Raw genomic sequence first — 27,261 nt, forward strand, 5'->3', positions numbered from 1 at the left:
ATGTGGATTTCCTAAGCCATGACTTGGCCAGATTTTGAATATTATGTCTGTTAGTTCCTTTTCTTTCTATGGTTGTCGAGTCATGGTATTAAAGTGGGTCATATCAAAGACCCTTTTTAGGAATATGGCAATAGACAGCCTTCAAATTTCCTCCTTGTACTAAATAATTATTGTCAGTATTTTTTTTTTCATTTTGAAAATCGTCAGTTAAAGTTCAAACCCTATAAGAAACAAATTTGAGTTGATTTTGATTGAATTGAAATGAATTGAATTGAACGAAACCACCAGTAAATATGTGAGTAAAGAGGTTTTCAAAGGAAAGTTGAAAAAAAATATTGGAAAGTCTGAATAAAAAAATATATATATATAGAAATACATTGTCTTGGATGTTATAGTGTGATTCAATCTTTTTTTAGTATTATTATCTCTAGTCATCCAAAATAATGCACTTACAGTCTAAAGAAAAACATGTGTGTTGCCTGTGTCAAAATGATCAACCTACTTTTACTTTATGATGACCAGTGAAGTGTCAAACTTGGGAATTTCTTACATATAGTGCTAAACTTACACTCTGTTTTGATGTCCAGAAGTTCTCTATGACCAGTAGTAGCCCTTGTCCTTCAGAGGTCAAGTCCGTTTACCACCCTTGAATATGTTTGTTGACTTTACAGCTTTACAGTGTATACAGTGTAAATGACCTCCCCGAAAACCAAATCCCCTGAAGGTCAGTTGGTCTTATTCTTAACCAAACATTTGGACCAAAAAAGGGAGTTTTTCATCTGTCTTTAGCTCACATTGATATCACTGACGGATGACCAACAATTAAAACTCTACTCAACAAATCGGAACAAAGCGACAAATATTAGTTCTGCGATTATGGGCTGCCTGTTCAAACCAGACAACAGCAACGCACTGATGTGTGCAAATAGAAGTTGTTTATCCGAATATGAATGTACAATCATTGAGGCAGTACAATTGAAGCACCTGGCGACAGGCAGCTGCTCTCCGTTTTATAGCTCCATGGTTGGACTGAGCCATTCAAGGTCAATTTTGGCGGGAGATAACAAAATGTAAATTGACGAGTGTTGATTAAACATGCAATTTCGACATCAGAAGTTTCATACAGAACAAGTGAGGTCGGTGGTTTTGTTGAAGTCGCAGTGATAAAAGAATATTTAAAAAAAAAATAAGATTAAGGCAGACTGTTTTGTAGCGCAGACCAAAATTAATAAATATGTGAAGGGCACATAATGTAAATATAGTACGGGAAGGTGATTCAAACCTTACTAGACATTTAACTATGAATATATGAAGCTTTTACTATCATTGGGGACTTTCTTAAATCTAAAGTTTTTGTTCTAAAAGTTGTTCCTGGATAGAATTTAATGACAGTAAAAAAAAAAATATTTTCAGTCTCAATTTGTTATCATACAGGTAAATATGTCATTAGAAACTTTATATTTGTTTTGAAAAGTTTGCAAAATCAAGCTGGAAAAGGTGAACCAAAAAGAGAATATCGGTCAACATTTCGAAAAATACATTTAGTTCCAGTCTGTGAGACCAACCAAACAAATTATGAGTGAATAGAATCCCCATAGAGGTTTAGTGATGCCGCACTTAACATTAAGACTCTTTCTCGTTGTTGGCATGCATTTTGTTGGTTGTTAATTTTTAGAAGAATGCATCAACCAGAACTTGACACAGTGGAGTCTCTCTGTGGACGCAACTGTGCAGGGAGATAAAATGGTGTTCATTGTTGGTTATACAGTTGTTGAGAAGAAACGACTTCCTGAGAAGATATTCAAAATCAGCTTGGGGCTTATGTCGCAGGATGGTGAAATAGATCCGCTAATTCACATTCAGCAGCCATCTTTGAAAATGCATTTGTCATTTTGATTTAATAACAATGAATGCTCGAGAGGACTACTCATGCGCATCAAAGAACATGCACCTCAAACATGGCGGCAAAGCCTGAAATGCAAAGCATCTACATGTATAGACCCATGCTATTTTGACCCGAACGAGGGTCTTTTGTATTGTTATTGAGATATGTGAATTGAGGTTTTGGGCCTTGCTCTTTTAGATGGTGCCGAAAGGTTAACTTTTATACAAATAACTGTTTTGACACAATGACAAATACATTTAAGCGGCCCGACGTTTCTTCCAAACCTTTTTGTTTTGCCTCTGAAGATCTTGTCAAGATCCAAACGTCAGGCCGATTATTTTTTTTTTTGATTTGTATATTTCAGGTCAATCCAGTCAGAAAGCAGTTTGTAGCAGTTTTATTCATTTTCACAATGACACTAGGCAGTTTCAACTTGGCTCCTCTTATTTTACCAACTCTGGTAGCTCTTCTGGAGTATTTCATTTTTTTTTCGCCTGAGCCTCCACAGTCCAGTTAAATATCCATTTCAACACAATGACAGTGAAAGAAAAGACGTACAACCTTCTCTCCGCCCCTCCCATTTCCCTCCTGAGAGGAACCGCCCCTGGGGCTTTTGCTTCCTGGGGCCTTAGCACGCCAAAAGGCCAAGACATCTGAGGAGTGCTAGAGCGAGGTGGCTGCTTCTTCAGCTCAACAACAAACAACAATACCAAAACGAATATATTTGCATCCACGTGATGACAGGGGAAGCCTGCATAAATGCATACGGGTCTCGCTTGCTTGCGACACCTTACCGCGATACCTCATCTCCAGAGGTTTGTCTTTTCACTTCTTCACTCGTTGTTGCACCTGAGCCCCCTTCACGAACTGGATATTTCTCCCAGCCAAGCTGAACCCGGATACTTTGATTAAAAAAAAAACATCTTCGTTTCAGCTTTGACTATAATGAATACCAAGCCATTGAATACATAGATGTATTCGACTAAAGGGAATGAATGTTTCAAATCAAAAATATGTGCAAATACCGTACTTTTTCTCCCGCAATGTATGAAAAACAGGAAGGCATAAATTTCTGTTACATTTTTGTCAAAAACACTTTTTTTTTTCATTATTCACAATGTTCATGCCATTTCCTGACAAGTGAGGGCGCTTTTGCTGTGATGTCACTTAAAGTTAGACGATTTCATTCCACAGTTTAGGGAGTTTGAGTACAAATTAACAAAAGTGTTAATTGATACTGCAGGCCTTGCTGTACATGTATACTTTATGTACTAAATCAACCAAAAACCCCAAAGGGTACAGCACAGCAATGATTTTGCATAACATCGTCCCTTTAAAATATATAAACTGGTGATAACTTAATTTGTCCCTTACCAACTGCAAAAACCCAAGTTTTATTTTTCTAAATAACATTTTTTTCTTTTGTTTCATTTTGACAAATGTAACCCTGGCGTATTAACCGATACATTGTGTTTGCTGATAGACACACATTTTGTTATTTTCCCAGGGGCAACCCACACTCAAAACTGTGCCAACCAGGAAGCCAACGTGATGAATTTTAATCGGCGGAGTTTAAGTACGGGTGTAGATTTTGCAATGGTCATTTGATACATGAATCAATCAGCCACGTGAAAGGTATATCAGGTATCTAATGAATGAAAGTCAATGAGTAGAACTGTGACGACGACAGCAAAGCCTTTTTGGTTTGTCTTGGCTGTGATCCTTAAAGGGGTCCGATATTTTTTGCCCAGGAGAAGTTCTGTTTGATTTACAAATTAATATATTTAAAAATGAATTACAATGATGCATGTGTCTGCACTTTTCTGTGAAAGTTTGAGAAGGTTGTGAAATGAGGCATTCAATCATTGTTTGAAAACAAGGAATCGTGTGCAAAACAAAAAACTAGTAATGCGGCTTATAAAATTAGAGCCCCACAATTAGGCCTACATGTTTCTGTTAGAATGATGTAAACCCTGAGCCGTCACAAAATGGAACTCTACAAAATCAAATAAGGCCAAAGATAACACAACCTTCAAAACTAACATTTCGATGTTTGTTTTGAATTTCAATAAAGATGTCCTCCACGATTTTCATTTTTTTCACTCAGCATCTGAATACTGATCATTAAAAAGCTACAACATTTTAGGCCCTAATGGTAAGTCATAAAATACAGAATATTTGTGCGTTGGAATGAGATTGTTTTTGTGTCCATCAAGCTTATTCGGTGAATTTGACATTTGAGTTCAAATTAAATTGTCAATTTTTACACGGTAAATTTTTATTCAAATTTATGATTAAAGGCACATAATAAATGCTCTTTATAAAGACTGCTTCTGTCGGCTGAAGAAAAACCGTATCAAATGTAACGGACTGTGGATGGCGAAGAAGCCATGGATGTCTCCACTGCTCAACATGATGCATTGATCGGCTGACATTAATACCACAAATGCCTATCACCGCGGCAGGTTATTCCAACAGACAACTGACTTGACATCAGTGTCAGATAAAGTGGCTTCCGCAAGGGACCGGTGACAGCTACCGAGGGTCTCAGCTTGCAAATCATTTATACTGGACACTTTCAAGTTTATCTAAGTTCGCAAGCTTGCAAAGCATAATACTGGATGAAATCTGAACTCGGTTTGAAGGTTCCACTGATAAAAGTACAGTAGCAACAGTTTAAAATTAGCATCCAATCTTGACTCTCCGTGCCATTGTATGATATTGATGAAGAGCTTACTGGATGAAAAAAGGAGAACACAGTTTGAAGGGGGTACATACCTATGTTCCCCAATACTGATGTTCCCCGAAATCCTTACCCTAATCCCAACCCTTACCCTAATCCTAAGGATTTTTGGGAACATCGGGTAGACCCCGTTTGAAGGTACTTTTGAGAAATGTACAAACATTGTAATGTAGCAACAAACAAAATTTCAAAATTCAGTCAAGCTGAGGCCTGCTTTGCCAATATATATCGCATGACATTGACTACCTTTACTTTTTTAACCCTTACCACAAAAGAGACAACTGAGGCCCGGCCCAAGAACTTGGTGTCATTTTGAAATTTGTTTATAAATGAGCAGACTTCTTGGGCCGCAATCGTTTTTGGATAATCATGCCAGTTAACTCCCCCCCCCCTCCTGACTGCTACACCCCTTTTTGCTGATAGATCCACCCCTGGAACAGGTAATATCCAATAAAACAATAACACAACGGGCGAGATTGTTTTGGTACATTTCCCTTTTAAGTTCATTCTGAGTAAATTGCCACCGTGTTCTCTACTAATGCTGTGCAAGTGCCACCAGAATGTCAAATGCCAACATAAATTTAGAGATCACGTCCTAGAATTCGTGTGTTGCACACCGTCGTCTGCCACTCACTTGTGCTGCGACATTATTGGCATGTTATTATCTCTCATGCAGGTGAATGAACCTTCCTGTTTCCAATTCTCGGCTGAAGACAAGCAGGTTATGAGATTTCCTCTGCCTGTCGCGTGCCATAAGCCGTGTCAGAGTTGACGGTGCGACGATCTGCTGCTGGAGTTTGACAGAGTTGGTTAGCCACGGCACAGATGCAAAGTGGAGTGGGAGGGACTAGAGAAAAAAGGTTTGGGGTACTATTCGTGGAGGAGGGGAAAGGTAGGGGGAAAAGGCGGGGGGGGGGGGGTGTTTCACACTTGAAAGTTGTTTTCCTCCCAGATAAAAAGTATATAGATAAACAAACACCTCCTAAGATTGTTTTTTTTGAAACCCTTGTTCCCAAAAATTAAAAAAAAAATTGACCTCACTCAAAGGAGAGACAAAGGGCGGAGAGATGTATACACTGTTTGCAGTTAAAAGCCATCGCTGGGGTATCCCTGTGGATATAAATATGGAACCTCAACGATTGCTGTTATGCAAAGGAACTGTAGTTGTGCCCCCCTCCCCCCACAAACAGAGTATATTTAACAGAAAAAACCCCTTTGCTCTCAACTTTCGTTCTCCCAAATCAGTTCCCCTGATGAAAAACGTGATCTCACTGGAAGCAAACTAATGTTATGAAACTTGTAAATTGGGTCTAAAAATAACAAATGGAATGCTAAAGTTCTTCTATATATTCTCCAATTACCTTAGAATACAGGAGAAAGCATTAAAAATGACAAAAATGTTCCTGGGGTTACGCCCTCAGACCGCCCTAGCAGGGAGTGCCTGCGACACACCTTCACTCAAACCCGCCCTTATATCAAACTCCTCCCCCACCCCACCCTTCCCCCCGTTTCCTAAAACCTAGATCCGCCCCTGCTTAGGTTTGTGTGAAATAGTGGACCGTTTTTTGTGTGAAGATTTCTATTCTCCATTCACCTAGTTAAGCAGCTGCGACTGTCGGCTAATATTCATCTTCTCAACACTCTATGGAAAAACATCACGTCCACAAAACCTTTTCAAAATGCATAATCGCATCAAGCTTTGTCATATTGATCGCCACAAAGTATTACTCGCATGCTAAATTGAATTGTATATTTATCTTTATGAGATATTAAATCATCCAATGAAACTGCCGTTACATTGTATTCAGAGAGTGAAAGCATGACACGTGCAGTGATCTCTTTTATTTTGGATGGAGTGATGCATTCTGAAAGAATCACACCACGCTTTCAGTTTCTGTGTCACCAGAACAAAAAAGACAATGCACACCAAACTCTGTACATCTGATATTTTATTCAGCTAACTGATGGTCCTTCAAAAAAAAAATTCCTAGTTCCAATATGTGTGAGCATTACAAAGACTTATATACATACACTTGTACTCACTTTGAAAGCTTTCTCCAAAACTACCACCCCTTAAAAAAAGTAAAGATGAAAATGGGTTGTCCTGTTTTCTGAGGAAAACAGAACAAATTAACAATGTCAAGAAATACTAAATTACTATGTAAACACTCTTGGAACTCCTTAAGTTGGTATGTCTGTGTTCTGCTGAAAATGTTTCCTGTTACTTTCATGAATTAAAAAAAAAAACAATTTTGGAAGAAACAAATTATAACATTCTGTTCCAGTTTATTTGGTCTCCAAAACTTTTTCATTTTGGCTATATGCACAAAGATTGATGAACATTAATACTGTCTAAATATGGAGTCGGGACTTCCCATTCTCCAGCAATTTTCTTGTGTGCGGTATCTCATTTGAAAGCTCATAACTTGTCTAATGAAATAATACCAAAATGAGCAATGGACAAATATCACATAAGCATCCAAATTGAGGCTCGCAGTATTAAGTTATTGTAGGACATTGGAAACCTTTCCTTTTTCATTTTCAATACTCACAAAATAGCAGGAAGTACTATTAGCCTTCACTTTCAATGCTAGTATAAAATGTGTGTATTCAATTCGAATTTTTTTTTAAGGTTCAATACCACCAGAAAGCACAGACATACATACTTTGATATAGGTTCCAATCGTATGATGTCAAATACCACATGACCATCCGGTCTGCCCGTGATCGGCCACCATTGCAGTAGGCAAGTATATGGTTAGCAACCAGTCATCATTGTAAACTAGACAGTAGGGCTAATTTTCTCATAAAAGAACCGATAATTCTTTATCAAATGGCATAATGGCCACTACCTGTGCTGTGTACAGTTGTCGTAATGTGCCGACCCAGCACTGGGTGTTGGCTCTGCGTTTTTTGCAAAGTTTTTGCCATCCATCACAGCGTCTGCCATATGATCTCCCCTAGGGTAATCCTTACTTTTAGGACCCCGTTCCCCTATAGGAAGGGAAAGACTCACCAAAACAGTTGACTAAATGACACTCAAAATTGACATTCAAAGTCAGTTTTGAACAGAACTTGTAAAAAATAGAGGTCTCCTAAAAGTAAGGATCACCCTGCCTAGTGCCTACCACAATGGCGATGGACTAGCAAGGCTGGGTTGTGAGAGAGCCCTATTTCATATGATGGTGACAGACTCTGTACCCTTGTCTTTCTCAAGCATGAATGCTTGCAATGAAGACAAAGCCCTGATATTTCTGCACTGTGGGCCGAGATCTGGAGTATACAGGCCCAGTCACTCGTGAGTCTGGTGGGTCCCTAGATCAAAAAGCCTCTTGATCTACATTCAAATTAGTACAAAATGTAATGCTTTTGCTTCAACCATGATGTTTAAGCTGAACAGAAATTAATATTCAAAAAAATAATTTTGGATTGTTTGTTTTGAAATGAGAGTTGGTGGATTAGACTTGCTGGGTATAAGAGGAAAAGATTCAACCTAAGCTTTCCATGAAAATATAGGATTATTTACATGTACTGCAAAATGAATCACATTTCAAATTGTTACAAATCTTTACTAAAGGGTTAAATTTAAAGATTGGATTTTAAAAAAATATTCACTGATATTCCGAAGACAAATGGAAATACATTTGTAGATTTCATTTGGACATTAATAAAGCGGAGACTGTAATATCAAGGGATGTAATGTGGATAATAAAAAATATAAAGTTATATAACTGACATTTTAAAAATACATTTGGTAAATGAAAATACCCAGTAGCTGAGGATGAATGGAAAAACATGTCTGGTCTCGGACCCTGCAGCGCAACGGTAGCAAATTGCATTTGGTTTACGCTGCAGTGGCTGCATGCTGCATCCTGAGCAGTATGCAGACCATGTGCCTCAAGGGTCGGTGGATCGAATCTTGAATCTTGAATCTTTCAACCCGTGCTGGGGAAATGCTTTTATTAATGAAATGCTCACGCGCTGGTAGGCCTGGGCTTATGCTGCCGGACCGGGGCAGGGATTGCATTGTTTGAATAACTGGAAAAACATGAGTTGCGGAGATAGGTTTACATGCACCATTAAAGGCGCACTGCCTAACCCAGACAAATCAAATGAAACATTGCCATTGTATATTACACTGCGCTTTTCAATGTATTATTCTATTTTTATGGCACCTGTGAGCATTCCACAGACTACACTGTAAAGAAGGATGGTTGGGCCTTGTGGTAGGAGTTCCGTTTATCCTTAGTCTGTGCCAACAGCTGGGCGGAGACACTCACTTGTCAAATCAAATGCATCAAGGATTGACCTTGAAGGAGGTGGTGTTTGACAGCTGGGTGGTACCCAGTGGGAGGAGTTATAGTCCCACATCAATTGACAGGTTATGGATGGTTTGGCCTTGTAGGAGGAGCTTATGTGATCCTGACTGGTGTTTGACAGATGTGTGGTATCAAGTGGGAGGAGTTAGTCCGACATCAGTTGTATGTTTCTGGCTGGTTTGGCCTTGTACCCTGGTAGGAGGAGCTTATGTGATCCTGACGGGTGGATCTGGGTGATACCCATTGGGAGGAGTTATAGTCCCACATCAATTGGCAGTTTATGGATGGTTTGGCCTTGTATCCTGGTAGGAGGAGCTTATGTGATCCTGACTGGTGTTTGTAGCTTAGTGGTAGCCAGTGGGAGGAGTTAGTCCAACATCAACTGTAAGTTTGTAGGCTGGTGTATAAGACAGCTGGGTAGACACACACATTGTCAAGTATTGGGTGGTAACCAATATGTGGAGTTCACTCCCATGTCAATTTAAATATTACGGATTGATTAGTCATATGGGAGGAGCTTCAGTTATCCATAGTCTGGTGTATACAGCGGCTGGGCGGAGACTGGTGGAAAAACTCAACCTGGTATGTGCATGTATGGCAGCTGGGTAGTAGCCATTAACCAATCAGAGTAATCTGAATTGAGAGTTAATTGATGGTTTGGCCTTGTGGGAGGAGCTTCCCACAGCAGCTGGGCGGAGCTACAGGTTGAATGTCTGATCCTATGTCATTGTGGGTGGAGTTTATTCATTCACTCTGATCCCTCCTCTTCTTCTGTCTCCTCCAACTCGGCTGAAAGAGAAGATCATAAGCCTCCATTACACAAGCAACTTTTTAAAAAAAATTAAATAAAAGAATTTGAAGTAGGCAGGCCCCTGAAAAGCAAGTACATGTATGAGATTGGTATTATAAAAAAAAAAAAATCAGTTAAACAAACAAAGGTCCATTAAAACTGAAATTTCAAAACTATTTTGAGAATGAAAAGTGAATCGGAAAACTAAATTGATATTTAATTTTGATCATCTGAAAACAAAAGTTCATAGAACAGCTTTGCAGTATAACATCACTACCATCTTTAAAATTGGCAAGGTTTGTTTACTAATACAAAGTCCTGGTTTTTCTTGGAAGCTTGCAAGTTAGAATTTCTTCTTTGGGATTGAAAAGAGATACAAGCTAATTATGTAAGTTCTCTTTGAAGCTCGACGAATAAAAATGTAGTAATGTATGAAATCCTCCTGGAATGTGTTTGTCATACGTGTAAGTTCTGGAGTTTCCAAGAAATAACAACATCCACAACAAAAACAGGCCAGATCTGGGTATTTACAGTTTGCTTGCTGTGTGTTTCTGTTTCTTTTTGTTCAAGATTGTAGCAAAATAAGAAAACTATTACCTATTTACTTTCTTACTGTTTTTACAATGTCATAGAAATGACACAATACAAGAACATCCACAGTATAACAGGTGTTTCTGAACTACATGTTTCACTTGACTACTCTAAATTGTGTTTTACTTTATTACTATCAAAACTGACATTGGGCAGCCAGGAGAGAGCAGAATTCTGAAAAGTTACAAAATGGCGTTTATCACTTTTTTGAAACAAATTTTTCAAATGCAACTTTCAACCAATGGGCAAGCCAAAACCAAAAGTACATAGTTTAAAAAAAAATAATTTCAGGTTATGTTTTATTTCCCCTTCAAAAGAAAGTTTGAGAAGTCTATGCTCCCCGACACCTTTTTTCCATCTTCATATAGAGGGCCTTTTTGCCAAGGGAAACTCGGACATGGGAAAACTAGACCTAGCTTGCCATACACTATGCAGAATTTGTAAGGCTATATTGCTCAGCAAGGGGAAAGTGTATTGCCCAAAACAAAAGGTTTCAAGACCCTATAAACTGAAGAGTATCTTACAGCAGACAAGTTATATAAATTGAATCAAACGAAATAATAAAGAAATTTGTTGAATAGTACATGTATACTGGTTCAAAATCATCTACTCAACTTGATGAAGTTGTTCTTTGATTGACCCCCGTGTATTTTCTCCTTGCAGATAACAGAACACAATGGAGCTAGCGACCCCAACACAAAGAAGAGCACAACAAGAAAGGCAGAAGTTTCATTGGCCGCCTTATCAAGCCATGTGTACAGGCCAATTAATTATGGGAGTTTGTTTGAGGATAGATGACAGCTTGACCTGACTTTATTGGTTTTCTTGAGTCTGTATACAGAGAGCTTGAGCTTCACAGGTCAAACAAGATGAATATGGAGGAAGTAATAGTCATAAAGGCCTGAACTAAATGAACACTATCTTTTCATCTTTGTATGGAATTTGTTTGAGGCCTGCTGTTTTTAACAGGTTGACAAGAGTAAATTTGTTTTCTCATGTTTGTCTACAGAAAGAATCAACTTAAAAGGGCAGACAAGGTGAAACTGGAGGAAGTAATGGCAAAAGGACTGGCCAGAATGAAAACTATCTTTTCATCTGGTTACAATACAGAGTTGTTTGAAGTGTTAAGTTTTTGCCATCAAATTGAACTACAGAAATCTTCAGCTTCAGAGGGCAAACGGGATGAAACTGGAGTCAAAAGGATTAGAACTAATAGTCAAAAGGACTAGGGAAATAAACAATCTTTGTACTCTTGGAATTTAATACGGTGCATTTATGTATATGCAATTCTGTGAGGACCAGTTTTTGTCAAAAAGACGGGGGTGTCAGGTGTCAATTATTTTTTTTTGATTTAGTCTACAGCAAGCTTCAGCTTTAAATGGCAGACGACTTCAAACTGATGGAAGTATTTATAAGTATAGGGCTAGACAGTGGAATACTAACTGTCAATCTGTGTTCATATTCATGCATTATGTTCATGGTTTGAGGACCTGTTTCTAGTGACACACACTGGTGTACCAGATTGACAAGTACCTACAGGTACATTGGATGCCTAATACAGGTACTCAAAAAGGTCAAGCACACTCAAGGTGCTGTGTTGAGGAGAGGTGGGTTTGGGCTATAATACCTAAAACAATCTGTGTATCTAGGCTTCCCTAAATTAACTTCAAGCCAGCACTTCACCAGAATCTATTACAACTAAGCAATTTTTTTAAAAATTAATTCTAAGCTTTCAAAAGAAAATTGTTAAAATATTCGGTCCTCCCGAAATTCATAACATGTACATCTCATTGAAAATATTATATCAGTCTCTAATATTGGAAATTTGGAATTGTTCACTTGGGAAATCCCAGGGTCCAAAAAGGTAAGTGAGACATCTTGAAACATAAAAATGAATAAAACTGCTGCAAGCTGCTTTCGGACTCTTGAAACAAATACCATGGCAATGCTTCAGGCACTTTAAAAAAACGTTATTGCAAATTCTCATGAGAATTGAAGAGGTTTAAATTGCTGTCGAAATTCTCTCATTTTCACCTGGAAAGAAGTATGTTTTTATGATTTCTTTGATTGTCTCTTGGAAGATTGGATTTTCATTTGCGAATGCTTTGATTGAAAAAAAAAAATGGGGGGGGGGGGGAAGGGTTTGAAAGTGTCAGCAGATGAATTTTGTTTGTCTAAGATTTTGCGCGTTCCGCGTCCATTTGTATCATGCAATTGGACAATATTTCACTAGCTGCGCTGACGCGATTCTACCGCGATAGGTCAATTGACAATTTGACAGACACCATGCCCATGTCAACACCCCGTTATGGGGAAGTTTTCTACTGTTAGGGAAACTAGCACCAAGTTAAGGGGACTTTCTGCTGTCCCCACAGCATCTTCAGTCCCCTTTAATAATAACTATCGCTCAACAGTTGTGTGGTTCCCACAATTATGGAACAAGATTGGGTGTTCTGAATTGTGTCTCTAGAAACATTCTGGGAGAAGGAATGTGATTGATGACAAATTGGACCAAGTTCCAGCCCAACCATTGGAGTCCCTTCAAAATCCACAGGGTTTTGGAAAAGTCTGCAGGACTGAATTTTGAGGTGCATGGTGCATGGTGGATTTTGAGGATTCAGAAATGGTGGTAGCCAAAAAAATGCCACGGGTCACAGCAGAACATAACTGGTGCAGGTTGAAGCCAGGAACCCTGAAACATCCTACTGGAAGGAAGGAGGTACTGTATTATATCCTGACAGTTCAGGCACAGAGCATGGTTCAAGATTCACAGGCAAAGCACTAACCAGCTGGGAATGTCATTAATTAATCTGTAACATCAACGCATTCCTGCTTACTCTAATGCACTTGATCCTGGCTTCTTGCCCTAGACTACCTTGAACAAAAAGCTGGTACGATCTCTGGTAGTTAATTCTGGCTATCATATAAATATTTAGACCTTGACAGAAAGAGAAATAACGAGGCAATGACTTTGGTTTATAGCCGTATAGCCAAGCCGATGACATACAGTGTACCAGTATTACTAAGAGGTAAAAATAGACTGCTTTCCTGTGGAATGTGAATGCCCACTCCCGGATAAAAACAAAAGAGCTATTTTTGGTACAGATTAAAGATCTAGGAATTTGAAGTAGGTAGTAAAGATGGACTGGTTGGCTTTGTTTATTTTCTGACTGCCAGTATGAAGTTAACCATAACATAACAGTTGATGGTTACACTGTCAAGGAGATCAGTGGTGTTTTTTTTTAATTCACATGGATTGTAGATATTGAGACTGAGAGAATATTACATTTTGTAACCCTTACCCTTCAAGATCCTTTTCATCCAAGGATGAAGGAAGGTAGAACATAGCCTTTTTAACTTTATATGGGACGTGATGCTCATTAAAAGTTAACCCTCCCTCTCTGGTTGGCAATTTCAACGAGGCCAGCCCAGTAGTCAAAGGAAATGAAGTGACTGTAACAGTTGAGTGCTCCCTGCCTTCATAAAGCAGGATTGACTGGTTGTGATTGTCATGAAACCTGATATAGCTATGCTTTGACTGTAGGAGATTGATAAGTTAGCTGTGCCTACCAGTCACCTGCTTTTGTCTGTTGATGGAATTTGACTAGTCACAGTGCCACAGGAAAAACGATCTGACTGTTGGTGACTAGCCTGTGCCGGCAGGCAGGGGAACAGGATTGACCTTTTGACTGTCTGTGAGTGATCAAACAAACAGCAGGTTAAAAAGTTAAAGGCACATAGGATCATTTACATTAATCCCAAAATTAACCTACAGAATCATCAAAAAGCTTCCTTGGATTAAAGATCATAAACTGGTACTAAACACCCCGTGAAATTATTCTGTCTAACTTGCTGTCATTTAGAAGAAATCAAGAAATGTAGGTGATTTCCAACGATCAGTCAATGGAATGATCTTTGGAAATAAAAGAGTGCTATTGACAAAATAAATAGTGTTCATGATCAAAAGGTTGTGCATGGATTTTCACGGTTTTCTTGACAAAGTCTAATAATATCCACTGAGCTGAAACCTCATCAGGTTAGGTTATGAACAGTCTTCTTTGGAGTTTTAATGGTGGTGTTATTGGAAACCAACAAAACACATGGAAAGCAATTGATCCTATGTGCCTTTAAATGAATGTGCCACATGTTTCCTCCACAGTAGAGGATTTTGGAGGAATCGGGAAGGTTCCAACTCATCAAAGCAACATCAGCTGGAGTCTGGGTTTCAGATCTAATACTGCTATTGATCCTTCAGTTTTGGCTACACTAATTACCAGAAAATCTGTACCACTATTACATTGTTTTGTAAATATTTATTACTATTGTCATTCCTCGTTGTTGTTTTGGAAAAATCTGGCAAACCAAAAGTCCTTAACCTCTTCTATATTTGGACCGATTTCCTGGTATTCCTGTGACCTTTTGGTGCCTAGATATCAATCAGCATTAAAATAGAAGATTCCTGGATATCTGTGTGACCACAGGAAGCCCTACTTTCCCCGCTAATTGCTCAACCGGTTACGAAATGGGTCTGATTGGTCACCACATTTTGTTTTCTGCCACTCTTGCACGATCAAAACAAAGTTCATGACGTTCATATAACTAGCTATAAGTAAACACAGAATTTCAAAGTAAGTTTTGATTTTTATAAGCCACAATTACTTCTTCAATATTGTATTAATACATAGGTTACTTCGCAGCAAGAGAATAAAGCCTTTTCAGTCTTTGAGTATTTTTTTTAATGAAAGAGTGAAATGTAAAATTCTCTATTTAAATTTAATGCATATAACCAACTAAACTTGGCAATCAGAGACATTTATAAACATATGCCCTCTTTATGATGAACCCAAAAAAACTTGACATAATTTCCAAGCCACTATATATAAGGCTCTACATTATTTTGTATGTTTTGAATACCCTGTTGTTTGTATCACCCATCCCCCATTGAGGCCCCCCCCCCCCCGAAACACCAGAGCGTTCCCTACAAACACCGAGGCCCCTAGAGCCCCACCCCTCGTAACAGTATCCCAGTTTATGCCACTACTGACAGGCAGAGTTCATAAACAAGACATGTACATGTAACTAGCTGTGAAGATGTCCCGAGCCAAACAAGCCGCAATTTACCCAAACGACAAAAACAAGGATGTGTGGAATTACAGTCTCCCGGCCAGCAATATCTTGTTTGTGTCTCATGTGGCTTCACCGCTGAAACCATTCCAACGCTTTATGTGACCCTCTATGATCCAACACTTCCTGGCAGCAAAGTTGCACTCAAGACTTCCGTCTATTTTCAATTAGATTCATATCCAGTGGTCTCACTAGGCATACGTAAGTGTGCCCCTCCCCCACCCCCAACTGGAAAATGTGAGATTTTCCCCACCCGGATAGAAAGGTTCCCTAAAACACTAACTTTGTGCCATCATTTTAATATTTCCCCATTCCGAATAAAAACAAGATCGCTTTTCTTTTTATGAACTTTGTGTATTTAAGTACCCTTTCAACCGTGACACAAAGAATGTTACAAAAGACCATCTCAAAACCTACAATGTAGTGAGCAATTTCAAAATGCTGTTCATTTTATAATATCAAAAACAATCTTTTGTTTTGCATTTCAAAAACACATAGTAATCTGTGAAACTGTGTGATGAAACTCAAAGGAAATCACTGACTGACAGCAAGGATTTAAACCGCAGGCCAAGAAAAAGCACTAGATAGACCCCAATAAAGGGCCAGCGGAAAAAAAACAAATCCCATTTTCAGAGTTCTGCCGTTACCACAACCCAAACTTATAGACAGTAGGAGGCTTATCAAGAAATGATTCCAACAGTCATTTGTAATTTTACAACAGTGCTCATGCAAGAATTTTGGCTGATCTGTTGTATTTGTTGCACATGGAATGTCTTTTGCTGATTTAACGATGGGAATGACAAATAAATCAATTACTTATTCGGAGAATGAAAATGCAGAACCAATTTTTTTACCAAAACTCTGGCTACAATAAAAGCAGGGATATGTTTTGATAGTATGCAAAACATACAAATGCCTTCACCCAAACAACTACACACCTGTTTGTATTGTCACCAAAGGGGAAATTGCTGTGCATCTATTTTCAAGGCTTTGCATTAATGTCCACATTTCTATTTTAGCAACAACATGAGTCATGGTGTAATAAAAAATTCCCCTTTTGCCACGATTTTTATGTGTGCGTAGTGCCAATATCCCCCAGGCCTCAGAGTTTGTCCCTATCTGGGTTGGGTCGTTGGAACTGTGTATGCTGGCAATGAGCCAACAGGCCCCCAAACGCCAGCCAATATCCTGCACGTTATTAACATTTCCTCTCAGAAATCTGTAAACACACTTGCTGCCAGAAGTTCATCAACCGCCTGTGTGGTTCACATATCTCCAGAAAACAAAAATTCCCCTGTTTTGATGAACAACACTATCCAAACTATCCGTCTGTGAGGAATTCTATTTTCAAACAATTCCAGATTTTCCCCAGCTGAAAAGACAAAACAACAAATTGATGTTTGCATCATTTTTCCTGACGCAGCATTTGAAAATAGATCAATTAACACCATTTTGTTCTCTTGAGCTTGAAGTCATATAAACTGCAAATTTATGCGTTGATCATTTTCCCTGACTCAGCATTTGCACTTTTCCTGACCCCTACGTGTTGTGAGGATTATTGATTAATTAGTGTTCTAATGTTTGTCCATTCTCTCCACTTATAACTCCCAGAATTGCATCTAGATTTAATATATTTGCTTTACCATTCTTCTAGGGACCATCTGTGCAAAGACTGCTTCATTATACAGGGATTGTGTTGTCTAAATCTTTCAGAGCACTGAGTAAAAAAATAATTCTATAAATAATTAAACTGATTCAAACAAGGAAAAAGCACTCTGAATTGGCAGCTATTTTTTAATGCGCTCATGGGAAGAAATTAATTTTTGAAATTAATAAGTGTTGTAGATATATGATAACGAAAAAAAAAACTACATCAGATTTATTTTTGAGTTTTTTTGTGAGCAAATGATAGTGATGAGATTGTCGATTTTTAAAAAGGTCTGAAAATTTGATAAAAGGTCTGAAAGTTGTTTTTTTTGTTCAATACTGATAATGTCTTTCTCTCACGTCTGAATTGAAATACTGTACAATCTGTAGCATCGAGGCTCGAGCCTAGCTGCCTGTTTTTCGCATTCACTGACGATTCATCGTGAATCATAGAACGAAAAGAGAGAAAAAAAAAAAAAAAAGGAAAAAAAAAAGAGTAAATATCTTGAAGTGGATGAGTCAGAAAAATTCCAATTCTCCCCAATGTCATTATCAGTCCGGCTCGGGTCTATTCGAGCATCAGCAATGCAAGTACTACTATTGTGTGCGCTGTGACTGAGAACCAATCAATGCTCCGTGCCTAGAGACCTGAATAGAAAGCCGCCAACCGCGTATATTTGGATGATGAACACTGTGTGATACGTGTGTTACAGTCATCACACATTATGAGTCATCAATCGGCCGTACGCACATCGCATGTTGTCTGACAAGTGTAGTGTGTGGACACTGATGCATTTTTGTGTACCCCTGCCAAAAAAAACCCCATAATAAAAAAAATAAAAGCCAATAAAAATATTGAAACGTTGTCCAAGACAAATAATTGGACTGGTTGCCAATGGCAGGATGCATGTCATTCGCACAGGATCAGTGTAAATGTACGCATTTCCCAAATGGTGTGTTGAAATAATTAACACTTCACACTTCAAATGTAATGAATATTCATTGATCAGAGCCACGTACGTGTGAATTTATTTCCAGGAATTCTGCATTGTGCCTTGAAAATATGGTTTACTTGTATGAAAGACAGCTGTCAATAACCAGAGACCAACTACACTATTCCTCTTGATGAAATTAAACATACAGTAGAAATGTAACAAATTCATTAGTTATTAAGCATACCGGCACTTCATGTATACATGTATGTATGTAAATGTATGCATTATGATGAATTTTAAAGAAACTTTTGGTTACAAACACATGATTTTTAAAACAAATTCATGTCAATTCCTCATCGAAATCATGGAGGTACAATCTGATAAAAAGATTTACATGTGTATCAGCAAACGTTTTAAGCTTTGTTTTGGATGCAGACAAAATGGTCAATTCGTATATAAAGTGTGAAATTACAAAAATGTATCAAAGTTTCAAGTTGCATTCCCCGTGCGATTTTCGAGGTTTCTCCCGAAAAACAGATTTCTTTTCTAAATTGCTATTTTTCCAACAATACAAAATTTATTCCCAAAAAAATTCAGTCCATGGTTAGGCCAAAAAAAAAAAAGTAGTCGGTCTCTGGTCAGCGCGCGCGTCGATTTTAACCATGCGCGTCAATCTTTTTTTTTTCCAAAATGTTCCGCGGTAGCTCCAACAGCGTTGCCGCACCGCCTCAAATTTTTTTACCAAAGAGCACCCAGGAATGGGAAATTGCACCAAGGTAAATGATTGAGGGCACTAAGGCAAATTATGCAGGACACCAATGTACATGAGGACACCCAAAAAAGCAAAATAGTACCCCACCTTGTCTGTACAATCCAAGCTTAAAAAAAAAAAAAGAGCAGTGTCGTCGCATCAATTCCGGAACTGTGGTCTGACCAGAGACCGAGTATTTTTTTTTTTTTTGGCCTTAGTTACTGAATTTTGACTTTTACAAATATTGGCTGCCAGACAATAATTCCATTGTCGATAATGTTCAGACCAAGAGCCAGTATTTTGCTCGCAAAGTGGATCTGTTTGTGCCTAAAACAAAAACCCTTTTTCAGAGGGTTGCAGAGTTCAAAAAAAAAAAAAAAAAAGGGAAAAAGTGTTGAATTTGTTGAAGATCAAGGGGAATGCAACTTTAAATCATAAGATTTTAAAATATGAATTCCATAAACACTGGTGTAGTCCATAGCCACTTATCTAGGAGCCTGCAGTACCTTGTATCTGTTTGAGATCTCCCTCCAGCACCTTGCGCAGTCTCTGCCTCACCTCCCGGACACGCTCCTCTTGCTTCTTGATGTCGGCCTCCGTCACCAGGAACTTCATACAAGGAGGCTGCTCTGTATTCAGGTACACGCCTGGGTTCTTCTCAATCTGATGCTGAGAATTCAACAACACAAAGGTTTAATGCAACGCAAACATAGTGTGGGTACATGGATGGTATGCAATGTACGTGTATCAAATGTCAAGAAGACAGGCACTCATTCCGAAACATTGTGCTACTGGTACACAACTGATTCTTTTCAGAACCACACACTGGCACACAAAAGATTTGATTACATGGTGCTACCGCTAACCGTACATCTGTAGACTTCCCACCATGCAAACCTTCAATTCTTACGTCTCCAATGTAGTCCTAAAGTGGTCAATTATACATTATTGCATGTAATAACCGGTAATTAATTGATTTTGATCAGTCACAGACAGTCAAAAATTTCTTTCACAGTAAACATTTTCTTCCACTTTCTCTGCCATCCATTACAGACTAGTAAACACTATGACCAGTCAAATTCCATCAACAGACGAAAGAGGTACCAGAACTGGAAAGTACAGCTGGCATATCAATTAGGCCTACCTACAGTCAAAGCATGGCCATTTCAAATTAACTATTAATTATAAGTCACTTAATTGATTTTGACTGCTGTGATAATGTACCCCTGAATGTAGCTGAATGTGTCAGCCAGACAGGGAGGGTTACATCAAAAGCACCTGTCATTTTTGCTGGGAACATTCCCTAATCCTCCCCAAAACAATTGTAATTATAGACGTCATCCAAATTAATGATCAAATAAAAATCTAGCCAAGGAAATCTAAGACGATATTGACATCAAACCAGAGGGCATGAACCGGAGCTCTGCAATTTTACACCAGTCCAGCTCAACCTCAGGTCACTGCCTGCACGTCAGTTTTTTCTCCGAACAGAAAAAATATATAAAAACAAAACAAGAAAAAGCTGGATATGGTTTCCATGGCAGTGACACTAACAGTGTCTAACTAACACTTCTCACCCAGGGATCATTTCAGGAAGAGTACATATTCTGGATGTAGGACAGGATGTGGCAACTAATACTGCGTTAATGTGAGACTTAAAGGCAACATGCCATGGCAGTTCTGTTCTGGTTAAAACCTCTTCAAATTCATTTCCGAAAGAGGCCTTCAATTTTCATTTTCTTTTTGAATTCACACAAAAAAAATTGTGCAACATTTGCTTTTTGCTGTAATTTTCAGAAATGGATAGATTTAAGGTTCACTATTTGATAGCAAATATTGTTAAAGTGGCCTGTTTAAAGTTTTGTGTTCATAAATTCTATGAAAACCAAGAATTTTTTCCTTGTAGTCTGATTCCCTGACCCTACTTCAGACGAAATGGAGCAATTTATAGACGTCAGGGAATTTTCACGCCAGGGAACCAGACTAGCTGGCTTGCACCCGTTCACGGATGTGTCTCCAATTGCAAACAAAATGTGGATTAACTAAATTTAACAAATTGGGAGCAGTATTTGAGAAAAAAAAAATCTTTTTTTTTTCCAAAGATGATTGGCCGACCCTCGTTGGAAATTGATACAAAAATCCCACTTTTCTTGAAAATGACAGCACACCAGGTGCCATGATATCACAGAATGCTTGAGACTATTATTCACTTTAAGTGAGGTACTTCATAATAATTTGGTAGTTTTGTTTTTTTGATGTAAGCAAATATTGTGTTTTACCTTTACATTTGTAAGTTTGGTTCTTTATGTACCGGTACAGTCTTTGACTGTGCACAAGAGACCCAAGTAAGGACTCTTTCCCAGTTACAGTGACTCTTAAAACCCTAACCTTCCCCAATCCTTCATAATCCTCCAAGCAATTTTGCAGGATTCTGTAGGATAAGGGAGTAACAATAGAGCCCAACCAGTAGTACACGCATTGTTTCACAAAGACCCTTTATGGATAGCCGCCAGACAGGAAATGTGCAGTGAAGGTATGTCACAATGCATTGTGGGACAGTTTGCGCTGCACACAATCCTCGTAGCGCAAACTTTCCCAGGATGCTATACACAGCATGCCTTCACAGCACTCTTACGATCTGTCCGTAAAAGGGTCCATGGGGCTGGATGACCTTCAATGTTTATGTTAAAGAAACGTGCCATCAGGTTTCTTAAACAGAGGAAATTCTGGAGGATGCAGGAAGGATCTTTGAAACAAAAGTAGATCCTAGAGATCCAGACTCCCGATCCTTGCCAAGTCTGGCATATTATCATGCATGTGGGTCCTTGAACCCACTAAGATATCTATGCTCTAAAGTTATGGCTACACAGTGTCATCGTTTATTAGCACATATGGAGAACTTTCGTCAAGCTAGTACGTGCCAGATATGAGGCAAAAACAAATTCTGGCATCTACATTCTAGGTGCCTAAGGATCAAGCCAATACAAATCCGGGCACTTGATCACTGTGTGCAGATCAATATTTCCTTCTTAGACAACGTCTCTCAGAGAACCCCTGTTTTGATAGGAAAGTTATGTTTATTCATGAGTAAAGAACAATGACATACATTGTAACACCATTGTTACTTTAATAGTCAACTACTTACATTAATTACATCATTTTAAAGATAGTGAGATAAATTATGGATCGCAAGATCTTCGGTTCAAAATCCACCTGTGCCCATTTTTCACAGACTTTTTTTGTTCTCCAAATTTATCGTTGGGATTATTTTAATTTAATTAAAGGAAAAGAAGAGTCCGAGAACCAAAATGTTTTGCAGTGATTCCATTGAAACTATTGAACACAAGTTCTCTGAGGAACTTTGTCAAAGAGGAAAATATGTATCTGCTTACTGTACACACACAAGGTCCCCTTCAATGGCCAAAACAAGGTGCTCACTATTGCACAGAGGACCTATCCTATGACAGGTTATCTTAACAATAGGTTGCCCTGACACTGAAGGAGGTCTTCATGATAGATAATGATTGTGAGGGATACTGATCTTGAAGATCACCCAAAGTCTTCTCTAACTGCATCTCATTACAAACTGTTTCTTCAAGCATCAATTTAGTAAAACTTCATTGTCCTAAGCACCTTTTTGCTGATATCAATATCAACCCTCAAAGCAAACATACATTCTGTGTGAAGCAGTCCTTTTAGTCAAAATCAATCAAGTGACTGTTAAAAAAAGTTAAAAGCTCCCAGACTACATAAAGTACCGTAGGATTGACTGGCTGTGACTGTTGTCACTTGATACAGCTATGCTTTGACTGTAGGTGGTTGATAAATAAATTGAATTTAACCCCCCTTTCTGACTGGCAAATTCAGCTATATGCCATCGCAGCTGTCAAAATCAATCAAGTGACTGTTTTTGACAGTTTCAAATTCCCTTCTCAATTTGATTTAAGCATGCTTGGACTGGAGGTGTTTGACATTGACAGTCAGTGCAGTAAGCAAACCTAGGATGTCACAAATACCCTTGCAATCCATAGATAATATACTCACTTCATCGCACTCCTTTGCATAATTACCGCGACATCGTTAAGTACAAGCGTTACTTAAATCAGTACCCGGTAATTGTATAAATATTAGCAACCCGCATTTACGCTCGGCACACAATTAATCCCAAATGGGATTTAGAGTGAGCTGGCTTCATCGGCAAGCGGTTTCAAAGCAATCAAGTTTGTCAGGGATTTTTTTTAATACGAGGGGGGAAATTTGCGGTGGCAAATACTTGTAAGTGACTTACGGCCAGGATGGAAACTGCACTAATGATATTAAAGACTTGCGCATTATTGACTGGAGCCGACGTTCAGTTTTAATTTGACATTTTAGACAGAGTTAGTGACATTTGAAAGTGGGATGTTGCACTTACACGTACATACATTCAAAGAAAAAAAATGTTTGGACGCATTCAAGTTGGTCGGTTTTGATTAAAAAGGTGGACGAGACAAGAGTATGTGACAAATACCATGAAAGTACGATAGGAGTCAATGTTTTCAATGGAAACTTGGTTGTTACTATTAGGTATACCGTGGAATTTTTCATTTCTACTAAGAAATGTTGGCTCTGGAAATAGATCATTGTACATGTACTTGACATTTGAATGGGTATGATCTACAGTCTACATACAATGTACATGTGTGTTACCTAAGATGAGTAAATGTGTTGGCAACTTCCGCATTTATAAACGGCTGAATCATACAACACAATTTTCACAAGAAACTAGGAGGCAACCAAATGCAATACAAGCTAAAGGAAAGGACTAACTACAGATTTCAACAAAATTACTCGTGGAAAGTTACTCAGAATATTTCACTGAATTACTGTGGTTTTCTTCTTGGACAATCCTTGTTGAGTGGTCGGGCACAACCCGACCACTGTCTAGAATTGTTCTCATAAATCTTCTTTGTTTGGGTCTTTCTTTCTTTCTTTCTTTTTCCGGACAATACTTCTCCGCGGGTTTTCTCCTAAACGGTATATGGTATGAACTTGTAACTTTCAACATATCTCGACCCTCATCCCGAGTGGTGCATATTACTCTGACGTCACGATGACGTCATCGGGTGTCAAGTTACAAGCAATTTTTGGTCAAAATATGACAATTTTCCATCAATTATAACTCATAAACAAAATAAACGATCACGTTTATACTTTGCGATCTAATAGACAATACCTTGATAAACATTTTTGATTTTAAAGTCAAAGTTGTTTGACCTTTCCTTCCGGGGCTACCGGAAGGTCAAAGTTAGGTGAATTCAAAATGAAGACGTTAGCTTGAAATAAAAAAATAACAAAATTTCTTCCGAATGGTTTATGGTATGATCATAAAACATAGTGTGAACTTGTACCATGTTATGAAGATGTTACAAATTTTGTAACGTCATCATGATGTCATCAGGTATCAAATTACAAGCGAGTTAAGGGCAAATTTTGACAAAGTAGTTTGCGCTATATCTTTTGAACTAAATAGAGTTTCGTGTTCATTTTTTCGTGAGGTTGTACACTATGCCGTAAGAACATTTCTTCTCCCCGGACACAAAACCGCTTGACCTTCACTTCCGGTGTTACCGGAAGTGCAATAAAAACCGAATATAACTCAAAAGCGGAAGCATTTTACTGCACACATACAAATTAGGAAAGTGTTTAGTGAGGAATGTCAGACACAAAAAACAGTGTAACGACGTCATCTTGTGAAAAGGCTGTCTGCTAGACCACTCTGCGTTTGTAACTCAACAAATGCGAACCTCTAGTGTACCGGTACATTGTCTTGGGTGGCATGGTTCTAAGATGCAAATTGTTGGGGAAAACCAGCCATCTGTTCATAGAGCCAATATATTTCTCCTGGAAAGAGAAAAACTACCGGTACAGGTTAACAATGTGCACTGTGAACCTGATATTACAACACCCAAGAAATCTAACATTGTTTATTCCTTCATGTTAAACTCTAGTTGCATCAGGCAGCTGGTGAGTGGGCGTGGTGAGTCAGTCCAACGCCGAACGAAAAAAACCCCTCAATGTTCCCTCCACAGCGCTCACTTAGAAAACTTGTTAGCAAGAATGATGTGGATGCTGACTACCTGCTTCTAGTTTATGCTACAGAGTTTACTTTCACTGAGATTTCACAAAGCCACTTAAAGAAATTTAGTGAGTCACTCTTTAACAGAAACAGAAATATTCAAAGAAAGTTTCACATTTACACACATGTTGTCCCACATTAAGTCTTGGTTGGCATGTTTCTTTCCATTTCTGAACACATACGTACAAATCTTCATTTTGACATTATAGTCTTGTGAATGACAACACAAAAATGGGGCATTCGTCATAAAAATCGGCTTATCATGTTTCCTCATCAGGATGTAAATTAAACTGTAAAGTACATCGTACGTTGTCAATCAAATTGACTCATCTTGGTGTTCACCCGACAGTATCCAAATATGTACATTTCTTTAAATGCATTAGATAAAAATCAGCGTGTGGTGCATACATGTACCGCAATGCAATCAGCTCTCTGCAAAGCAACCGATGAACGTAATGAGACCTTAGGGACTGGTTCAGCTAATACCAGGGAACAGTATTTGACTGCTGCAGACCGGCCTACTAATTGCATTATACCACAGGCTCGTCTCCTCCGCAGGAGTCCGCAAGCTGGCTTCACAGCAGCAGCCTCTGCACAAACATGCACAAATGTCTTTAATACATTCCTCAAGTAGGTGTAATTACAAGTGACTCATGCATAATATTCGGTTCAGTTAAAAAAAAGGGGGGAAAATTGTTTGTTTGAGATGTGTCCCTGGAGATGGGTGGTAACTGTCATGGTGTTTGTGCGGGGTACTGAGGCATCAGGTATCATGATGAATACAGAAAAGACAAGAGGTGACACTGACGTCCCCTGCGTCATGCTGTGTAGTGAGTGACTAAGGAGTGGTCATGATCATGGTATTAAAGGGGCAGGGTTATGGGGTGGGGGAGGGGAGGGGGGAGGGGAGAGGGAGTCTAAAAGGGTAGGTTCATGATTTGGATTATGGATACACCATACATGTACCTGCAAGCTAGCAGTGAGCACATGTGATGCGATCAAGCTACATGAGTCGTTTGTCGACCCTGGTCAAAAATGTATTTATTACAGATTTTAAAACAGCACAATCTCAGCATTACTGCTGTGAAAACCGCATGCTGATACCATCTTTAGTTTACAATTTAAAAAAAAAAAATACCCGGTAGACTACAACAAATCCCAAACCGTGATGCTCGGCTCATCTCAGATGCTACTCCTCTCATCACCAATCTTCACTGGTTACCCATCCAGCAGCGTATAGCATTCAAAGTTCTTTTGATGGTTTACAAGTGCCTACATGGTATTGCTCCTCCTTACTTGTGTGACTTACTCACTTTGTATCAACCAGGCAGACCGGGATTAAGATCTTCCAACGATAAACTTCTCTCTATTCCTACAGGTTCAAAATCCCTTGGGGACAAATCTTTTTCAATACCGGTAGCAGGCCCCAAATTATGGAACACTGTTCCCATCAACATCAGGGACGCCCCATCTCTCACCATTTTTAAGAAACGTCTTAAAAGTTTCTTATTCATAACATCCTAGTCCTCTCTTGTAGTTGTACAGCGCTTTGATCTATCTTGTGAAAGCGCTTTATAAATACTTTATTATTATTACTATTAAAATTATGGAAGTCAGAACACCAAGAGATGTGATGAAGTGATGTGATGAAGTGGCCTTATTTTGGCCTGTATCTCCACATAAAAATTCCCGACAAATGACTTATTTAGCTTGATTGCATCACACCTTCCAAACTATAATCTTCCAAACTGCTGGCTCCAACATCTGCTGCATGAATCAAGAAGCCTGATATCGGTTATGCCTGGATAACTGTGGAAACTGACAAGGTTGGAAGTTGTCCTACATGTAGTTCGTTATTGACCCAATAGTAGCCATTTTTCGCAACGGGCTCGTGCACCAAAGGTAGATGGCGCTTTTCCTTTGCGTCCACTTTCACTGTGTGCATATCCCATGCGTGTATTGCCTGAATTTCGCATGACTTATGTTATTGCGAATGTGCACAAACTCTTGGTGTCTTTGTGCCAGTATCAGGCGCCGTTGGCAATGCGTTTGAATGTCCCTCAGGTCTCTCCCAACTCTCCCAATGTAACTGTTGAGGGGGTGCTTGTGCACGGAGCCCATATGTAGGAATATTCCCGAATCCTCCAAAATCCATTTCTCTGCAGGAAACCAATTGTGGCTCACTAACTATCAAGGGATATTAAGTCGGGATCTCAATCCTGCAAAATCCTTTGAAAAACCCTCCTGGTAGATTTTGAGCAACTGGAGGTGTTAATGTCTTGGATCCATTTTGTTTAGCTTTATTATACAAAACATAATTGTGAATGTAAAAGAAATCTCCATCTAGAATAATATTTA

The 27,261-nt window shown here is 38.7% G+C and overlaps 1 protein-coding gene across 1 annotated transcript in view; it reads right to left on the bottom strand.

Annotated features, from left to right (window-relative positions):
- Window positions 1-9,232: 9,232 nt before the first annotated feature.
- Window positions 9,233-27,261, bottom strand: part of LOC119740712 (methyl-CpG-binding domain protein 2-like) — a 38,580-nt gene continuing 20,551 nt past the window's right edge. Inside the window, exons 6-7 of the mRNA XM_038216093.1 lie at window positions 19,292-19,454; window positions 9,233-9,736 (exon numbers count right to left, since the gene is read on the bottom strand). Coding sequence (XP_038072021.1) covers window positions 9,696-9,736; window positions 19,292-19,454 — 204 coding nt within the window. The 3' untranslated portion in view covers window positions 9,233-9,695. The remainder of the gene's footprint in view (window positions 9,737-19,291; window positions 19,455-27,261) is intronic.

The sequence above is a fragment of the Patiria miniata genome, unplaced genomic scaffold (genome assembly GCF_015706575.1).
Source record: "Patiria miniata isolate m_02_andy unplaced genomic scaffold, ASM1570657v1 HiC_scaffold_5, whole genome shotgun sequence".
Lineage (NCBI taxonomy): Eukaryota > Metazoa > Echinodermata > Asteroidea > Valvatida > Asterinidae > Patiria > Patiria miniata.